The sequence below is a fragment of the Vombatus ursinus genome, unplaced genomic scaffold, assembly GCF_900497805.2.
Source record: "Vombatus ursinus unplaced genomic scaffold, bare-nosed wombat genome assembly UNPS02010219.1, whole genome shotgun sequence".
Taxonomy (NCBI): Eukaryota; Metazoa; Chordata; class Mammalia; order Diprotodontia; family Vombatidae; genus Vombatus; species Vombatus ursinus.
Window position 1 is genome coordinate 1,378,639 of NW_020949997.1, and position 20,082 is coordinate 1,398,720.

Consider the following 20,082-nt stretch of genomic DNA (forward strand, 5'->3'; position numbering starts at 1 on the left):
ATTTGGAAAACAGTGGTCTGGAGAAATAATCAGAAGAATCTGCCACCTACTGTCCAAAGTGAGTAACTGAATGATACATTCTAGTCATTGCACAGAATCAATAATGCCCATAGAGTTCTGCTTTTTACCCTCATGATCAGAACCTAAAGCAGACTAGTCTTTCAACTAGCCAAACTCTTACACATCAAAGCAAACACCTATCACAAACTATTAAAGTTTGGGGTTTTAGATCATATTAGTTGACACAAAGCAAACAGAAATAACTTCTATTAATTCTTGGGATTCCCATAACTATTAAGATCATACCTGAATCAGAGGGTAAACAGATGGCTACACAATGCTTTTGGAGCATTGCAAAAGGGAGGGGGGAGGGATGGGGGGGACAGGGAAGATAATATAATAACATAACAAAGTTTAGTGTCAAGAACATGAATGGCATTTATAGCAGTATTAAGAACATTGTAATAAGGTTGAGTTATAATTATAAATGATTAATTTTGCTCCAAAGAAATTCTAGTTTTATAGCATTTTTTCATAGTTTTTCATAGCATTAACTCTAAAGGTAAGGTCATTACTGTCATGTTGTAGTATGAGATTTTATTTTTTTGCATAATAACAAATTGAAATAACACTCTTTTTGGAACATCTTTGCAGAACAGAATATTCAATTTCTGATTAAAATGATAAAATTTGTAAAATATACAAAGGTTTCGGGGGAATTAATAGCTAGGGTTTATGACCCAAAGGCAAATTAATGCAGAGGTCCTTGTTCAAATAAAATGGAGAAATTTAGAGGGATAAGTTTGGATATGTTGCCATGTAGGTAGAGATACTTAGCAGACACTTAGAAATATGGAGATGAGAGTTCAGGAGAGATTAGGGCAAGATATACAGACCAGGGAATCATCTGCATAGATATAATAAAGAACTCCAAAGAAAACTGAGAAAGAGCAGTCAGACAGGGAGAATCCTACCTATCTTAAGACACCCAGCTCAAGCAATAGCCTTCCTTCCATCTCTACCCTAAGTCCAAAGTGAGTAAATTCTTTCTGCTTAATTTCTATAGTACTCTGCTATTCATGTACACTTCACCTTATTAGACAAAACTGCAGTAAAACAGGGACAGTCATGTATTTCTTTGTCCCACACAATGCCTTCTATGTAAACATTCTATTATTTGTTAGTTTGGATTTATTCATTCAATAGGCATTAAGATAAAGGAATTATCTGTCAAGGAACCAAATAGAAAACTTGTTTTTCATCTAAAATGTTGCAGGGATAGATACTGTGATTGTGACAGCTACTACAAAAAGAAGAAATCAATACATAAGGATAATTCCTTTTGAATAGATGATACAGATACTTCTGGCAATTTCTATTAGAATCAAATAATGTTTCTTACCTGTAGCCACTCTCTCTCTATAAGAGCCTCAAAACCACGGATGGTCCTACATCTTGGTTCTAAGATGATCTGGGCCAAGGAGGTAACCTGAAGCGTAGAATCAGTTCCCTCTGTTCCATGAATCAATACCGATGCTCCTTCCCTGATAGGAAAATCCAGAGCACAAATGGGATACTCCCGACATGTTCAATGAACTCTGTTAACAATAAACATTTATTGAGTGCAAATAACTTGTAAGGCAATGTATACTTCTCCACAGCCCAGCAGGTTCTCGGTCTTAATAAGATTGATAAAATACATCTAAGATTTTTCTTGAGATGGAGCAGGGAAGGGAAGGAAGTGAGGGGGAGGGGGAAATATAGAACAAGTTTCCAAAAATTCATAAATAATGGCCTCTTTGGTGATTAAATTTCACAGATTCCGCCCCCCTTCAATTTTCAAACTTGAATTTTTCTTCCTTGATAAAGTTAGTGGTATTTGAATTTTATAGTAGGTCCTCTCATTCCTTTCCCTTCTTTAAAAGGACATCACCAGGCCTTGGTTTTCTTCCTCTGAAATATACCCTCAAGTTCTTTTTCTGTATTTCCCTTTTGTTCTTGACTCTGATTTCACCTTTTGGCATAGCAGATAAGACAATGGATTTGGAGCCAAAGGACCTTTGGTTCCATGATCAGAGACTTTGGGCATATGATATCTGCTCTCTGGTCATAGTTTTCTCATCTTTCAAATGTGAAGGAATTGGATTAGATGATTTCTAAGGTCCCTTCCAGTTCAAAATCCTAGGAGCCTTCTAACTCCATACCTGCTATATTTACTATGATGCATCTTTAGATGTTTCTAAAATTTACTTTGGGAAATATTTTACAATTCACATTTCTATAGCTTTTTAAGGCTTTCAAAGTGCCTTCTTCACACAATGCTTGTGAGGAAGTTGTACAAGTATTATGCTTCCCACTTTACAGATAAGGAAATTACACTTCAGAGCCTAAGACTACAAAACTAGTGAGTGGCAAAGCTAGGATCTGAACTCAGTTCTTCTGGGATCAAACCTGGTGCCCTTAGCCCTTAACCACCACTGCTGTTCGGAGGAAAATGTTTACTGTAAATCTAGTGGGGAGAAAGGAAATGGCAATGAAAACACCAAATATTTCATTAACTTAGAGGCACACTTATAAATAAATATATACATAGGTATATCAAAATAAGATGTTCCAAGACCACAGATCCAAGATGTTCCAAGATCTTAATGCCAATACGCCATCTCTAATTTAATTCAATTATAGTCAAGTGTGTATTTATACCTTAGTAATGAATTATATGTCTAAATTTAGTTACATATCATAAATGAAATTCACCAAGGGAGCCAAAATATGGCATTGATGAACTGTTTTTCAATTTCATATTTTTAGTATGAAATAACCAGTAAGATGAAACACAAAAGTAATCTTTTTTTACTAATTTCTGCATTTGCTAACTCATTATAAGTACATTTTAAAAAAAAGAATATACTATATAATGAAAAACAAATTTGTTTCATATTATCTCTATTAATTTCTAGGCAGTCATTTCATTTACACATTTATTGTCACATTTTCCACTGCTAACATTCAATTCCATCTAATTACTACCATCAACAAATTAAATAATTCTATACCTGCAAGTTAAAAGCAGAAATAAATAGCTGTATATGGAGCCTTTAAGGACTCCATATACATAAAGACTTCACTTATTTAAGGAAAAATCCTTAACTACATAAGGCACATGATCTGATCATTTTGTCTCAACTCTACTAGTACTGAATTTTAGTGCTTAGCTTTATTTTCATATTTTCCTGAGTACATTTTTCCCTAAAAAGGAAATTAACTATTTGTATAACAATTTTTTCTCTAAAATATGAATATTTCCTCCTAACTTGACAGTATTCACTTTGTGATTTCAAAAGCATTATCTTTTGAGATTTTCTTTTTTTTAGTTAACTAAGTTATTTTTAGTTTTCAACATTCACTTCCATAAGCTTTTGAGTTTTAAATTTTCTCCCCCCTCTCCTCTTCCCCCTCCCCAAGACGGCATGCAATCTGATATAGGCTCTACATATACCTTATATTTTCACATTAGTCAAGTTATAAAGAAGAATTAGAACAAATGGGAAGAACCATCAGAAGAAACAAAACAAAACAGAGGGAAAAAAAAGAGCAAATAGTATGCTTCGATCTGCATTGACTCCAAAGTTCTTTCTCTGGATGTGTATAGTATTTTCCATCATGAATCTTTTGGAGTTGTCTCAGATCCTTGTAAAAATTCTATAAGAGTTAGTCATCACACAATGTGTCTGTTACTGTGTACAATGTTCTCCTGGTTCTGCTCACTTCACTCAGCATCAGTTCATATAAGTCCTTCAGGTTTTTCTGAGGTCCACCTGCTCATCATTTTTTATAGCATGATAGTATTCCATTACATTCATTTACCACAATTTGTTCAGCCATTCCCCAATTGATGGGCATCCCTTCAATTTCTAATTATTGACCACCACAAAAAGCACTGCTATAAATATTTTTGTACACGTGGTTCTTTTCCCCATTTTTATGATCTCTTCGGGATACAGACCTAGAAATGGTATTGCTGGATCAAAGGGATCTTTTGAGATTTTCAAAGAAATGTAGAGAAAGGTGCCATTCCAGCATCATGGTGGTAATGATTACTTTTATTTGAGAAGATGTTTCCATTTTGAGAATTACAGACTTTCACAATGGTTTTTACTAATCAGCCACTAAGTCTTTTATCTCAATTTTCAGTTGGTATGTCATTAATTGGAAGATGTGATTTCACTTCACATAAACAGTTGTTTCTGCTTCTTCCCCTACCCGACTTTTTGTAACTTGGTTTTTGACCTCCTTATTCAACTGAAATGGCTCTCTTCAAAGTTACCAGTGTTCTCTTCACTGCTAAACCTTATGGTCTCTTCTCAGCCCTAATCATTCTCCATCTATCTGCTGATGACCCTCTCCTCTTGAATTCTCTCTCCTCTCTAGATTCTCATGACATTACTCTCTCCTGGTTTTCTTCCTACTTACTTGTCTACTCCTCCCCAATACCCTTTATTGGTTCATCATTCATATCATTCCTCTAACTGTATTCCCCAAGATTCTATCCTAGACCCTATTCTCGCTCTATGATCTCTCTCAGAGACTTCAGCAGCTCTCATGGATCTAATTAATTTTTTCTAGGCAAATAACTCCCAGATCAATAGATATATCTAGCCTAAGTCTCTCCCCAAGCTTCAGTCCGACATAACCAACTGCCTACTGCACATTTCAAACTGTATATCCTGGAGACATCTGAAATTCAAAACATCCAAAATGGAACCAATTGTCTCGCCATTAAACCATTTGCCTCTTCAAATTTCCGTTTATGTCAAAGGAACCACCATTTTTCCAGTCTTCCAGGTCTGTAGACATGGTATCATCTGACTCCTTACTCTAACCTACATATTCAAATGGTTGCCAAATTTTGCATTTTCTACCTTACAACTTTTTTTTTTGCTTTTTGGTGAGGCAATCAGGGTCAAGTGACTTGCCCAGGGTCACACAGCTAGTAAGCGTCAGGTGTCCTTACAACATTCTTACATCTGATTCCTTCTTTTTCTTCACACAATTACAACCTTAGTTCAAGCCCTATCACTGTTCATCTAAAATTACTGCAATAGCTTCCTCTTTGGCCTCCTTGCGTCAAGTCTCTCACCCCTCTAGTCCATCCCATACACTGCCACCAAATCAACTTTCTTTAAATTCAGATCTGACTAAACTGCTCTCTTAACTCAGTCAATTACAGTGACTTCTATTGCCTCTAGGATAAAAATCTAAACTATTCTGTTTAGCTTTTACAATCTTTCACAAATTGGCCCTAACTTATCTTTCCAGCTTCATGAGACATGATTCCCTTCTTCCCTCAGTAATTCCGCCAGACTGGTCAGTCTGTTTCTCAAACCCGACACTGAATCTCCCCTTTCCTTACCTTGGTACTGGCCACCCCCCACACCTGGAATCTACAACATTCTCACCTTTGCCTCAGCAGCTCCTCTTTTACTTCCAGATTCAGTTCAAGCACCACCTTTGAATATAAGTTCCTTAAGAGCAGGGATCATTTTTTTTCTTCTTCTTGTTAAAAAGTTTAGGCTTTATTTCCCTTGGCCATTTTAAAGACAATATTTTTAGCACAGTTCACCAATATTCCTGCTCATTTTCACTGATAACATATCCATCTGATCATTTAATTTGGTGCTTTTTGATGCTAGTGTGGAAGATCTGATGCTTCCTCACTGCCATTACTCATACAATGCAGATGATGTGGAAATTCCAGGTAAAACTTTCATCTGTGAGGAGTTTTAATCTGCATAGCAAAATCCTATCAATGTTTTAAGTCAATTGATTGTATTTGGATGAAGCAAAGATACAAACCATATGCTATACCAGATAGTTACTTTGTATAAAATTGTCCATGAGTGTTTGTCAGGCACGGCACCTGTCTTTCCATGAACAACAGATAATACACCTTTTTCTTCCAAGTATTACCAGACACTTAATAGCTATCGGTATCTTAAGTCCAATACATAATTTCAGTTGCTCCAACTTAATTTTTTTTCTTAATAAGGCTTTTATGTGGATACAAACAAACCCTCCACTAGAACATCCTCCAACCTTAACTCTTTGTCGTATTTCCCTTTATGCTTAGGAAAAATGTCTAATATACACATAACAGATGCAATAAGTAAGCAGCCACATTAAATGCTCTGATGTTTCTAGGCAAAAGGGGTTAATTATATCAACTTCAGTGCTACTGGCAAGCTCCTAGAGTCAAAAGTAGAGGATGATCACACAGTCTGGCAAGTGCAAGAAGGTCAAGGTAAAGTTTTGGTGTTTTGTTTTTTTTTTCCGCTGCAAGGAACTCTGTGTGGGGAAATGGTGCAACTCCAATTTTCTGAATAAGAACTAAACTTTCTCAAGGTCACACATCAAAATAAGGGCAAAGGCAGAAGTAAAGAATAAAACAATTGTCTTTTTCTGTCTTACATAATCAACACAAGCTGAATCTCTAAACTACTCTAGGCTCCTCAGAGGATGTCTTATAAAGTACAAAGTACTCTTAGGATGGCTATTCTTGGTTGGAATAGCACATACTCCTCATACATGTTCTACTGCTCAGCCTATTCTCTAAGAACAGAAGGCCATGATTCCAAAGGTTAGCCAAGGAACCACTTTTTATGCTTCTCTTGATTCCTTGTCTGCATTTCAAAGTTCCTCCTTCCATCAGGAAAGCTTGGACATCCTCTCTTTAACTAAAGACCCATTTTCCCCATAGGATATTTGGGTTTTGGGGTAAATTGCTATTGGTTATAAGTCTTATGTTTTGTGTTTTGGAATAATGTATTTCAAACTCTCTGCTCTCTATAATAGTGGCTGCTAAATCGAGTGTGATCCTGGGTGTGGCTCCATTGCATTTGGACTCTTTTCATTCTACTTTGCATCTGCAGCTCTGCATCCACTGAACATGATGCAACTGTACCTGGTATCCCTGGTGTCCACCCCCTCACCCTGTTCTCCTGCCTCTTTTTGTGTATTGTCTCCCCCCAATAGATTGTAAGCTCCTTAAGGGCAGGAATTATCTGTATTAATAGTATCCTCAGCACTTAGTACAGTGCCTGGAACATAGTAGGCACTTAATAAATGTTTATTGAATTTTTTTCTGACAAATACTTTCAGTATTTATTCTATGACCTGGAAGTTCTGGCATGTGGTTAATATGTTCCTGAAAGTTTTAATATGGGGGTTTCTATTTTCACAAGGTTCTAACAGATCTCAAAAGTTTTCTTTCATGATTTCTAGAAATATAGTACCCAGGCTCTTTTTTAAAAAAATTATTATCAATTCCAGGTAGTTTAATGATTCTTAAATTCTCTCTTCTTGATCTATTTTTCATGTCAATTGTTTTTATAAGAAATATATTTCCTTTTTTTTTTTAAAAGTCTTTTGACTGTAATATTTCTTGTGTCATGGGAGTTATTAACCTATTTTTGGTTCATTCTAATTTTCAAGGAAACTGATACTCAGGTAAAGTTTTATAACTCTTATATTAAGCTGTTAATTCTAGTACAGGAGTTAAGGTAGTAGATGGTGGGTGAAATCGAAGACTGAGGGCTTAACAGGGCAAAATCAGCAATAGGATAAGGGGGAAAAGGGTCTCGAGAGAATTGGTCAATGTAGAGTTGGACTGTTTTACCAAGGGGTCAAAATTAGGAAAGGGAAGAGAGTATAGTTAGTACAGGGGTGATGGTTTGGAAAAAACATGGAATAGAGGAATTGGAGGTCTTGGTTTGGATGAAAAGCAAAGTCTGGGGTTACACAGCACAGGTAAAGGTGGAATAACAAAAAAGTGATCAGATAACGGAATTTCAGAGTTAATAAACATGGAAACAGTGCATCTATTACTGTCCTTCTGGTCTGAACTTTCAAGTTCCTGATTGCAGATTGGGTCTGAGAGACAATTGCAGACTTGCCCAGGTTGGAATTCCAGCAAAATGCTGCTTGTCCCAGGCCTTGTTAGCTAGCTCTGGAACACTCTGTGTGTTCAGTGGAACAGAGTTGCAGACTCCCCATTCGTCTCAGGTCCCTGCTGTTTCAACTGCACCTCAGATTGGGCTTGAGGCTGAATCTGAGATTCAGCTCCAGGGTCAAAGTCTCATAGCTGTTGGTCGTCTCCTATGCACTCTCCCTGCAAAATCAGGCCCAGTCTGAGGTATCCATGACCATTCCTTGCTATAGTAAACAGCTACAGGTCCCAGTGCAGTTCCTGTGCGAGAAGGCTTTGTGTAGGACCTTCCTGAATGGCCCCCTTTCCTAGTGCCCACAAGCAGTATACTCCCCTATCCTGACCCAAGCTGAAAAAATTACTGTGGTTTTTTTTTCTTCTTGTATTTTCCAATCCCTACTCAGTCTGGTATTCAATCCAGATCTTTGTTGGAGTAGTTAAGGAGGAGAGCTGGGAAGGGAACAAGCACTTATTAAGTGCTTACTATGTTTCAGGCACTGTGCTAAATGCTTTACAAATATCATCTCATGCGAAACTTGCACCAACTATGTGAGGGAGGTATTATGCCAATTTTACAGATGAGGAAACTTAAGCAGACAGTGGTTAGGTGACTTGCCCAGGATCAAACAACTAGTTAAGTTTCTGAGGCTGGAGTTGTACTACTTCAGATTCTTCCTACTCCACCAACTTTGCTGGTCTTCCTTATTTCATTTCTGTACTTGTATTCCTGGTGCCTAGCACAGGGTCTGGCACATTAATAGGTTTTTAAGTCACTTAACCGCTGTCTGCCTCAGTTTCCTCAATTGTAAAATAGGAATTATAATAGCACCTATCTCACAGGGTTATTGTGAGGATCCCATGAGATAATATTTATAAAAAGAGCCTAGTACAGTGTCTGGCACATAATAGGCACTATATAGATGCTTATTCCTTCTCTTTTCTTCTCCCATTTAAGAAACTGGTTTTGCAAATAGTAAGTGTATACAGGATGTTTTAAATAGTCTTAATGCTGTTTTAAGCTTTAACAAGTTATTACTTAATAACTTATTTAAAATTTAAAATGGCGTTAAGACTTTCTGGAACACCCTGTATATGCAGGTCTGCATACACAAATATCTCATTTATTTCTAAAGGAAACAAACTACTTGCAGCTAGGTAGTGCCGTGGATACAGCAAACACTTATTAGTTCTGTGACCCTGGGCAATTCACTTAACTTCTGTCTTCCTCAGTTTCCTCATAGCACCTACCTCAAAAGGTTGTTAGAAGATAAAGTGAGATACTATTTGTAAATTGCTTTAACAAATCTTAAAAATGTTACTGCTCACTATTATTATCATTATTATTTTTGTTGATGATGTTGCCTTGTGTAGCACATGATATAAAGAGGGAAACTATGACTTGAACCAGACACAGAGTTGAATGCCAACAGAAACATGTTTTCTGCCTATATTCTTATATAAATCAAGATCTAGTCCAGGGCTTCTTAAAACTTTTTCTACTGGCAACCCCTTTTCTTCCCCAGCATTTCTTGGTGTTGTGTGGCTTGAAGGCATGCACAGTGCAAATTAGGCACACTGAGTGTTCAGAATCAAGGCTGCAGTGAAGTTGCACAATGCAACATGGGCAAGCACTGCCAGAAACACCATTGATTCATTACACATTTGATTTATAATTAATTTTTAGTCATTGAGCTTTCAGAAACCTTTTACTACTGCCAAATTTTTTGTGACCCCCGCACGGGGTTGTGATCCACAGTTTTAGAAGCGCTGGTCTAGTTAACAAGAAGAGTCATATGAAAGATTCCAGAGATGCACTTTACCTGTCAATACACTGAGCAGCCAGGCAAGCGGTGGTTAGAATCTCTTTGATGTGAGTCAACCAATTAGAAGCCTCTAATTTGCTAAGCCACCGGTCCATGTTATGTGATTGGTCATTACAGGCTTCTACAAGTTTTATCAAGCTCTCCTGAAGAATATGATACCTTTTAGGGAAAACAAAAATAAACAACTCAGACTGTTATTAAAAAATAGTTGATTTTTTACAAAGCACTTTAAAGTTTACAAGGTATTTTACATACATTATCTCATTTGATAATGTAGAAGCACATTAAAAATGTTTTTTAGTTCAACTGAAAATATTAAGAAATAAACATTTCTCTAGTAATAGGGATTTTTAACTGGGGGTCTATAAACTTTCAAAATATTTTTATATATTTCAATATATTTGGTTTCCTCTGTAATCCTATATATTTTGCTTTATGAATTTAAAAACATTATGTTCAGAAGGGGTCCCATAGGTTAGGAAAGGGCTCCATGATACCAAAAATGAAAAGATCACTCACTCTAGTTTAAAGTTCTTTTCTCTTTAGGAAAATGTGTAAATCATCAAAAAGCTAAGGCTCTGGAAAAATGGCAACCAGACTTGGAACAAAAAAAAACCCCTTCTTTAGTTAAGATGACTGCCTTCTTTATTCCTTAAAGGGATGAGAATTATGACCCATGGAAGGGCAGCTCCCTCTTTTCTCTCCTGAAGGGATTAAGGTACTGAACTCAGGGAGGTCCCTCTGATTACTCCAGGAGAACACTAGATGGGGAGGGCAAAGAAAGAAATGAATAATTCTAAGAGAACATTAAGTGACTGTTAATGTTACACAGAATGTGACCTTTACCTTGTTCAACATTCCTATGCTATCTCAGATTGTCTTGTGGTAGAGAGATGCATGGGGGGACTATGTTAGTTTGGATGTTTCTTGCTCGGAGCTAGAAATGCTTGGATTTAGAATAATGTTAAGTTAATAAAATTGCTTCTGGCAAAATTGTGCCTAAAATGCATAGCACAATATGAATATTTTTCTTTGACGATAATCACAACTACCCTGTGGGCAGTGAGGTGACACAGTAGACAGAGCACCAAACCTGAGTTCAATCCAGTCTCAGACACTAACTGTGTGAACATTTAATCTGACGGCCTCAGTTTCTTCATCAGTAAAATGGGGGATGATAACAGCATCCACCTCCTAGTATTGTTTTAAGGATCAAATGAGATAATATTTGTAAAGAATTTAGTATAGGGGTGGGGAACCTGTGGCCTTGAGGTAACCTGTGGCCTTCTAGGTCCTTGGATGTCGCCTTTAGACTGAGTCTAAGTTTTACAGAACAAATCCTTTTAAGGGGATTTGTTCTGTGAAGTTTGGATTCAGTCAAAGGGTCGCACTTGAGAACCTAAAGGGCCACATGTGGCCTTGAGGTTGCAGGTTCCCCACCCCCGGTTTAGTAAAATACCTGGAACATACTAGGTACTTAGTAAATGTTTGCTTGTTTCCTACTTCTCCCTCCCCAGGTACTATTATTATTCATATATTATACATAAGGAAACTGGGGCTCAGAGAGATTTAGTCAACTGCTCATAGTCACACAAGCTATTAAACCCCTGGAGGGAGGCTAACATACATAAGCTTCAACTTCATCTATTATAGCCTTATCAGTTCTGTCATAAATCACCACCACTAAGAATAAGGATCCAAGTACCAATACCAAAATAAATCTGCACAAGTGCTCAAATGCATTAGATAAAACCTGTCATTCTGAACCATTTGTGAAGAATTTTCTGCAACTTAGATTTAAGCAAAGGTCCAGTGCTCCCTCAGTGGCCTGGGACCATCAGCCCAACCATTAGGCAACCATAGCTATTTCAGACTTCCCTGATGTTCTCCAGGCTCCAATGCCTATCAGTACCAGATGTCTGGGTCAGTGGCTTTCATAAGTTTATTCAGAAATTTTAGCAAAGACAGACAAGAGGCAAGAAGTTAGTTAAATACAAAAGTAGGTGAGCGGGACACAATAATAACACACATATGTAAAATTTATGTCTTACAACTTTGGAATTCATTAACAGTCATGTCTGAAGATCATCAAGACTGACCACAATACAACTGGCTCAGGGGCAGATTTTGTGGTAATGAGCATAAGGCTGATTCAGAAAAGGAAGGATAAAAATAACCTTAACACCTGGGATGTTCTCTTATCACTTCCCATTTCATCAAAGACTGAGAGAGAGAGAGAGTCATCAGTACAACTTTGGGTCTTTAAAATAAGTATGAATGGGGTTTGAACAAGCAATTTCTAACTAGCTAAGAATGCACCTGTCACAATTACCTTTTATTTTAAAAGACTCTATATTACCTTCTCCAGTAGGTTTTACCTCTCAATGGACTTGTGAATGCGTCTCCACTGAGGATAATGAGCCTCCTGCTCAAAACCACCCCCTTTAGCTCTAGCTTGTTGAGCCACATTTAGAGAGCGGGTGTCAATAACGTAGCCTCGTTTTCCTGCTCGAAGGGTAGCATTTATAAGTTTTTCATCTTCTTTGCATCGTCTCCCATTGGTGCCTGTGAGTGGCTGACTACTCCGGATCATCACCTAGAACAGACAGAGTTAAAAATTTCAAGAAGAGACCGCAGAATTGACAAATGAAGAGGTGAGTTAGTAGCTGAACTGAAAAAAATTCAATATAACATGTCCAAAGGAATCTGAGTTCTTGCGAGAGGAGGAGGAAAGCCAGAGTTCAAACAGTATGGTTTAGAAAAAGCTGAGAAAGCATTACACCTAATTATTTACTAAGCTTTGGACAGGAAATGGGACTGGACCTGTGATTTCCTTGGTGTAGGGAACTCCCAGGAGAGGAAACTCCTTCTATCAATGCAGATTGGCACCTTCTCTGAAACTTATAGTCTTAAAGACTTGCTTAGTATACTGAGATATTAAGTGACTTGTCCAGGGTCACACAGCCACCACTGCCCCCATGTATCAGAGGAGGAACTCAAACCCAGGTCCTCCTGTCTTCAAAGCCAGCTCTCTACCCATTATACCCATGCTGCTTCTCAGGTTCTGGAATAGAAGTCAAAAGACACATGTTCTGGTTCTGATTTTGATAGTGACTTATTTTTACGGCAAATGAAGTTAAAACTGGAAAAAAAATACACACACACACACACACGCCCAGTTTATATTTTTCACCATATAACCATCTGTGAGATAAATGGAAAGAGTATCTTTGCACTCCTTACAGGTAAGCATTATTCAATTAGAAAACATCCTTTACACTAGACTAGAAAACACATACACATACACATGAACATTTCTTACCAGCCCACTGTCTTCAATGAAGATTGTGAAGTAGTAAAAGATAACATCAACCATCACAAATACTCCTTTCACATGAATTTGTACCCATAGGATAATGTCTACTTTAGGAAAAGGAAAATTATCCATTTGTTGTATTTAGGATAACTGTTTCCTACAGCACTACATAACTCTAATAATTACAATACTTGAAAACAGCTTTAAATCATTACATCAGTTTCTTAAAACTAATAACAGATCGAATGCAGTTTACTCACTTGGCCAGGCCTCTTAAAGGGTAGTTTTTTGTGCTGTGCCCTAAAGTGAACAAAATCTGATTTTCTGAGCTTGAGAAGTGGAGAATGGATCAAAAAGTATACCTTGACCACAGCAGTCTGCAGTTGGCCCTAAAGTCCAAATTTGGAAGCTAAGAGTAGAAATGATCTAGAGCAAGGGTGAGAAAACTATGGCCAGAGAGCCAGATTTGCTCATGAGGTAGGAACCTTGGTTTTTACCTCTTTAAATACAATAAAACATTAAAAAAAATAAAAATAAAAATCAGTCTCAGTTCATGGGCTCAGCAGGATTGATCCTTAGGCTGGTTTGCTCACCCCCGGCCTAGATAATCATAGAAATGTAAAAGGGTTAGGAGGGGGCAATGCCAATTGTCATGAAAAGTATGAGGTTCTTCAGGGAACAAAAAAGCCAAACTGTACTTACCATTCCATTTTTTTTATGGTAGTAACTAAGTACTGGGAAGCGCCCACCATGACGAAATGTAGCCACTTTCCTGAGGGCCTCATCATCAATGCAGCTGGGCACAGTGACAATCGGAGGGTAAGAGGGGCAGACGGTAAAATCTTTATTGACGTAGCTCAGCCTCCATTCATTGGTCTGTAAAATACAAATGAGAACCTTTCATGCCTGAGCCAAAATCTAAATATCACAGAATAAAAGCATCATAAGAGGTAGAAGTGACACAACAGATTTCCAATCCAAAACTCTATTTGGGAGGACTTCTTTCTATGCTTTCCTATCTCTGCCTCAATACACCTTGGGGAGAGAGCAGCTCTCTCCTCCCTCTCAAAACCTGTTCTCCGGCTAGCTGTACTGACTTGAATGCTGAGCCAAATCTGTCCTGGTCACTCCAACTTACTCGTTCTGACCAAGCTTTCTATGCAAATACCAAACAAATCTGCTTCCCCTTCTGTATGGCCGATCTTCAACTATCTTATCTCCCACTAGTCTTCAAAAAATTAAAATTTTACGAACTCCATTTAGATTTGAAAGAAAGAATACAAATGAATTACGTGAATTAAAAGTGTATTTCATTTTGTAGGTATAAGCTCATAAAGGATTATGATATATGTTCACAAATCAGACAGTTCTGGCCTATAGGTTACCCACTGGGTAAGAAAAATATCTACACTCTGAGAAATATAACTTGGAGGTGAGCGTAATCAAAGAGAATAAATTAGCAAGAGATTTTAAAAGGCTCCCCTCCTCAAAGTTTCTTTATCATAAAAAATATTAATCTCCAATTCACAACACTTAGGTCATAAGTGACCTCACTAGACCAAGACAATTAAGAAAAATCTGGCAAGCACTGAGTAATATAAAATTACAGAAAAAAACTTATTTAAATCTTATTTTCCTATTTAAGTCTTCATATTTTTCTTTTATCATCACTAAGGAACTATATCATTTCATTTCTACTTTTTCTACTGTGGAAACTCTTAAACTTTAATTTTTACCTAATATATTCTCCACTTTGCCCTCTTTTTCTTATCTTTCATTGTTAAGTTAGCTATAAAGACAATTTAATATTATTTGTAGCAGGTCAGGGACTGAATTGCTAAAATTATATCAAACAGGTATCTTAGTGCTGATTAGGTCATCCCCCAGGTTTCACACTAAGATTGAAATGAAGTACATTTCTTAGAGGTTTAGGGTTACTATAATTACTGAGTATTTCCCTTTGTTCTAACACTAAAGAATTTTCAAATAATATTGACCTTCATGATTTATTGGAATTAAAGGCAACTCTTCTATTATACGTCATCCAGTAGCAAGAAAATGTTAGATAGTTTTGCTGTGATCTGCTCATACAAATCAGCATTAAGTGGTTTTTTTAATATGATCAAGAAATTAGAATTACAAAACCTCAAAATCAAATTTGAGTCTGCATCAAAAATTAACATTTTCTATTGATGAAATGCCTCAAAAGGAGCTATCAGTTTAAAAGAAAACAAAACAAAAAAATACCAGTCTTTTAGACTTAGATCAGTAATTAAGCATCGACATGGCTATATTAAAGAAAGAGATGAGAATAAGCGTTTTATAGAGCACTTACTATGTTCCAGGCTAAACGCCTGTGCTACGTGCTTTACAAATATTACCTCATTTAATCCACACGACAACTCTGTGAGGTAGGTGCTATTATTATTATTCCCATTTTACCATAGAGGAAATTGAGGCAGTATCACACAACCAGTAAGTATCTCAGGCTACATTTGAACTCAGAGGTCTTCCTGACTCCAGGCTGAATGCTCCATCCACTGCATCACCCAGCTGCTGCATATACTGTCTTCCTCATTCATAATAATAATATGTAATACAGGTGCTCTTAAAAAAAAAAACAACAAAAACAAACACACACCACCAAACCAAGAGCTCATTTCTTGCAAAATATTTTCCTGTGTTGCAAAGACAGTCACTGTAAGTTAAACAGTGTAATACTGAAACTCTCCATGGAAACTAAGAGCTCTTAGCTATAGGAAATACCACTAAAGACTGGTGAGTATTATCATCAAAGAAAAGGATGACTAGAAAGAAAATTTGTGGGTAAGAGCAACAGTGTAACTACTGGACAGCCCACATTCTCCACTGGTACTCTGAAAAATTATATAAAATGGCACATAACATATTCAGGGTAAAGTTAACCCCCACTGGAAGAAAATAAGTTAAACTTCTCTATTTGGAACTAACAGATTTATTTCTAAATGACAAAGGGTTAATTCATACTTTTATTACAAAAGTCTTTTTGAGGGTTCAAGGAAATCAGTTTACCCTCTTTTTTTAAAAAGATGAATAAGGGGTACATTTCAAAGGGCAGCACTCTGAACCTCAATTAGGCATGATTCTTGAAAAGTGACTTACAACTGAGGAGAAGAGCTCAAATTCTCTTTCAGGAAGAAATGTATGCCAGCCATCTTCTACCACTTCAAACATGGGCCGGTAAAAGAAAGGATACATCAGAGTGATGGAGTCCAAGGTTGACAAAGCCTGGATGAAAACAAAGCAACATCTGAGAAATTGAAGAAGCCAGTTTTTACTTTTTATGAAAAAGATGTCATGGCTTATACTTGACCTGATTCAACAATGGATCTGAAAAGCCAAAGTAATAACAACGATAATGATAATAACTAATATTTATATAGTGTCTTAAAGATTTGCAAAGGTATCTTTATATATTGTCTCATTTGGTCATCACAAGTCAGGTAAATAAGCATTTATTAAGTGCCTGCTATGTTGCCAGGCCCTGTGGATTCAAGTAGAAGCAAAACAGTCCCTCTCCTAAAGGAGCTTACATTCTAACAGGACAGACATCATGTAACCCTTGTTCCTCCCACACAACATACCATGTCCTAACTGGTATGGCTATCCACCATATGCGGAACTCTCTTTTTCTTCATTTTTGACTCCCGGCTTCCTTTAAGTCTCAACTAACGTTGCACATTCTACAGGAGACTCTCCCAGTCCTCCTTAACCTTGATGCCTTCCCTCTGAAATTACTTCTAATTTATCTGGCATATATCTTGTTTGTCAGATCTTCCTAACTCCAAGTTCAGTAGTCTGTCCCCTATTCTACACTAGTCTAGACTTGTAGTTTATGAGATCAATAAAAACAAGTTTCATTCAAAATAACTACAAAATGCCTCATCCAATCCCCTTTAATTTTAGTGCCCTACTTGTTGATTATTTCTAATTTTCCCTTCTATAGCTTGTTTGCACATAGTTTTTGCATGTTGTCTCTCTAATTAGATTGAACTTCTTCACAGCAGATTGTCTTTTATTTTTTACCTTTCTTTGTATCCTCTGTGCTTAGCATAGTGACCGGCACATAGTAGGTGCTACTGCCTGATAATTCAATTTATTGAAGCACATACAAAAATAAAGGGAGAAAAATGACAGGATACTCATTGCTCATAGGTATGTCATGCCAATATAACAAAAATGACAACACAATACAATTTATAGATTTATTGTTAATAACATATTACAAGGGGGATAATAAAAAAAACTAGACAAAATACAGCAAAATTCATATGGAAAAACATGAGGCATAGAATCTTAATACAGATAATGAAAAAAATTAAGAATGAAGAAAGCTTACTATTAGCAGATCTTAAATCATATTATAAAACTAGAGTCATCAAAACTACCTGATAGTGATTAAGAAACAAAGGAGAGCAGTGGAACAGATTAAATAAACAAGCAGCAGCAGCAATCAAAAACAGGAGCCTAGCATTTGATAAACTTAAGAATATCAGTTACTGGGAGAAGTCCTCTTTTTGACAAGAACTGTTGAAAAAACATTAAAGCAGTTCGTCAGAAGAGACCAACATCTTGTACTTTATTGCCATAGATCAGAGCTGGAAGAAACTCTAGAGGTCATGTAGTCCATCCCCTGATTTTCATGAGAAAACTGCAGCCACAGGCTACATGAATCTAAAGCAGATATGAGACTAAATTAAAAAGGTCATACCACATAAAAAATTATAAGAACATGAGATCTGTTACTTTTAGTGACCATGGATAGGAAAATTCCTAACTACACAAAGGATGAAGGAGATCATAATAACAAAACAGGCAATTTTGATTACATAAAATTTAAAAGCTCTTGCACAAATAAATTTTAGATAGAATTAGGAAAGAAACAATAGAAGGGAAAAACGTTTGCACTGCATATCAGTGTAAGTAAGTAAGTAAGCATACTTACTAAGTGCCTTCAACAAGTCATGCAAGGCTCATACAAATGCAAAGAAAGACACAATCTTCATTTGCAAGCAGCTTATATTCCACTGAGGACAAATAAGGATAGACAAAATATAAAGAAAATAATTACAAATAAATATGAAGCACAGGATAAACACAAATAAATACAAAGGAGGAAAGGCGCTAGCAGATGGGGATCAGAAGAAGCTTCACGTAGGAGAAAGTGGTACTTCAATAGAGTCTAGAAGAGAGGAACTCTGTGAGGCAGAGGTAAGGAGGGAGTACAATCCAGGTTTATGGGACAGCCAGAGCAGAGGTAAGGTGAAGGGAAATGGGTGTTGTGTTTGAGGGTGATGTAGTATTATGTTTGAGGAGCAGAGAGAATGCCACTTTGCCTAGACTGTAAAGAGTGGTAATGATGGGGTATGGGCCCAAGCCAAGAATTTTGCCCCTCATCCCAAAAAGAATTTGGATCCCATTTGTCTAAGGGCCCCAGAAAACCCTTAAACTTTCTTTGACCTCACAAATTTGGTCTCAAGTACTGCCTGAGGCTATAATCCACTCAACTGGTCTTTCTTTATCTCTTAATCTTTTTCCTATTAACTGGCCTTATCATCTAGGCCCTATCTCCTTTTGATACCCTAAAGAAGCCTAGTATATTTCCCATCTTTGATCTTATCCAGACCTCATTCAACCTCTTCCTTCCCTACCTTCCAGTTCTTAGTTACCCTAATAAAGCCTAGCCCTCCACGGAAGATCCCATTCAGCCTCCCACACACTCCCATTGGGATTCTCCCTAAACTCCTCCCCCAGTCACCCCAGCTTCAGGATCTTCCTCCCAGCCCCTCCTCCTAAAACCCCAAATTACTTGACTGTATATAAGATTCATCCTGGCCCCCATTTAAATGCTGAGATTTCCTCATGCCCACTCATCCTTAGGGGCTTCACTAAGGTTCAGATTCCTTAAGAGTCTGACCTGTATGGTTCATCTCTAATAAAACCTTGCCTTTGGCTGAAAGAAGACTTGGGTAGAATTCATTCAGGCAGGACTCGCATGTCATGATTTTGGGGTTCCAGCACCCGTAGCATCTACATCTCAACAATAAGAAGAGTCATCTATAATGTTTTTTGTTGGGGCTAAGTTATGAAGGGCTTTAAAAGCTAAAAAGCAGAGTTTATATTTTCTCTTAGAAGCAACAGGGAGCCCCTGGAGTTTTACTGAGCAGGACAGTGACATGGTTATTGAGTACAATTTGACCCAAAATGATAATGTATAAGTCGGAATAAGGGGTCAGATTTGAGAGATACCATGGAAGATGAAACAGCAAGCCAGGATATTGCCTGGGTTAAGAATATAGGAGATTGAGAAAAAACAAAAAAAAGTAGCTTTAAGAGGCACGAGGGAAATTTGGAAGAGGGGTCAGTTTAGGGGAAAAGATTATGAGCTCTGTTTTGGACATGTTGAGTTTGTGCTAAGCACTGGGGATACAAAGAAAAGCCAAAGATGGATAAGCAAACAATTATATACAAACAAGTTATATACAGGATAAAATGGGATAAATCAAAAGGAAAAGGGCACTAACATTACAAGGGATAGGGAAAAGCTTCCTGTAGAAGTTGGTATTTTAGCTGGGACTTAAAGGAAGCTAGGAAGCATAGAGGCAGAGATAAGAGAGAGCATTCCAGGCATGGGGGAAAGACAGTGAAAATGCCTAGTCATTATTAGATGGAGTGTCTTGTTCTAGGAACAGCAAGAAGGTCAGTGTCTTGGATCAGAGTAGGTGGAAGAGGGTGGAGGAGGTATAAGATATAAGACTGAAAAGGCAAGTGCAGCCAGATTATGAAGGGCTTTGAATGCCAAATACAGAATTTTATTTTTGACTCTGGAGGTAATAGAGAGCCACTGGAGTTTACTGAATAGCAGAGATTTGGTCAGACCTGTGCTTTAGGAAGATTCACTCTGAAAACTGAGTGGAGGA

At 37.2% G+C, this 20,082-nt stretch overlaps 1 protein-coding gene across 1 annotated transcript in view; it reads right to left on the bottom strand.

Annotated features, from left to right (window-relative positions):
• The window catches only part of MTMR9 (myotubularin related protein 9), a 45,785-nt gene that overhangs the window by 12,572 nt on the left and 13,131 nt on the right, over positions 1–20,082 (bottom strand). The window contains exons 3-7 of the mRNA XM_027853870.1: positions 16,265–16,390; positions 13,826–13,999; positions 12,186–12,403; positions 9,805–9,966; positions 1,403–1,544 (exon numbers count right to left, since the gene is read on the bottom strand). Coding sequence (XP_027709671.1) covers positions 1,403–1,544; positions 9,805–9,966; positions 12,186–12,403; positions 13,826–13,999; positions 16,265–16,390 — 822 coding nt within the window. The remainder of the gene's footprint in view (positions 1–1,402; positions 1,545–9,804; positions 9,967–12,185; positions 12,404–13,825; positions 14,000–16,264; positions 16,391–20,082) is intronic.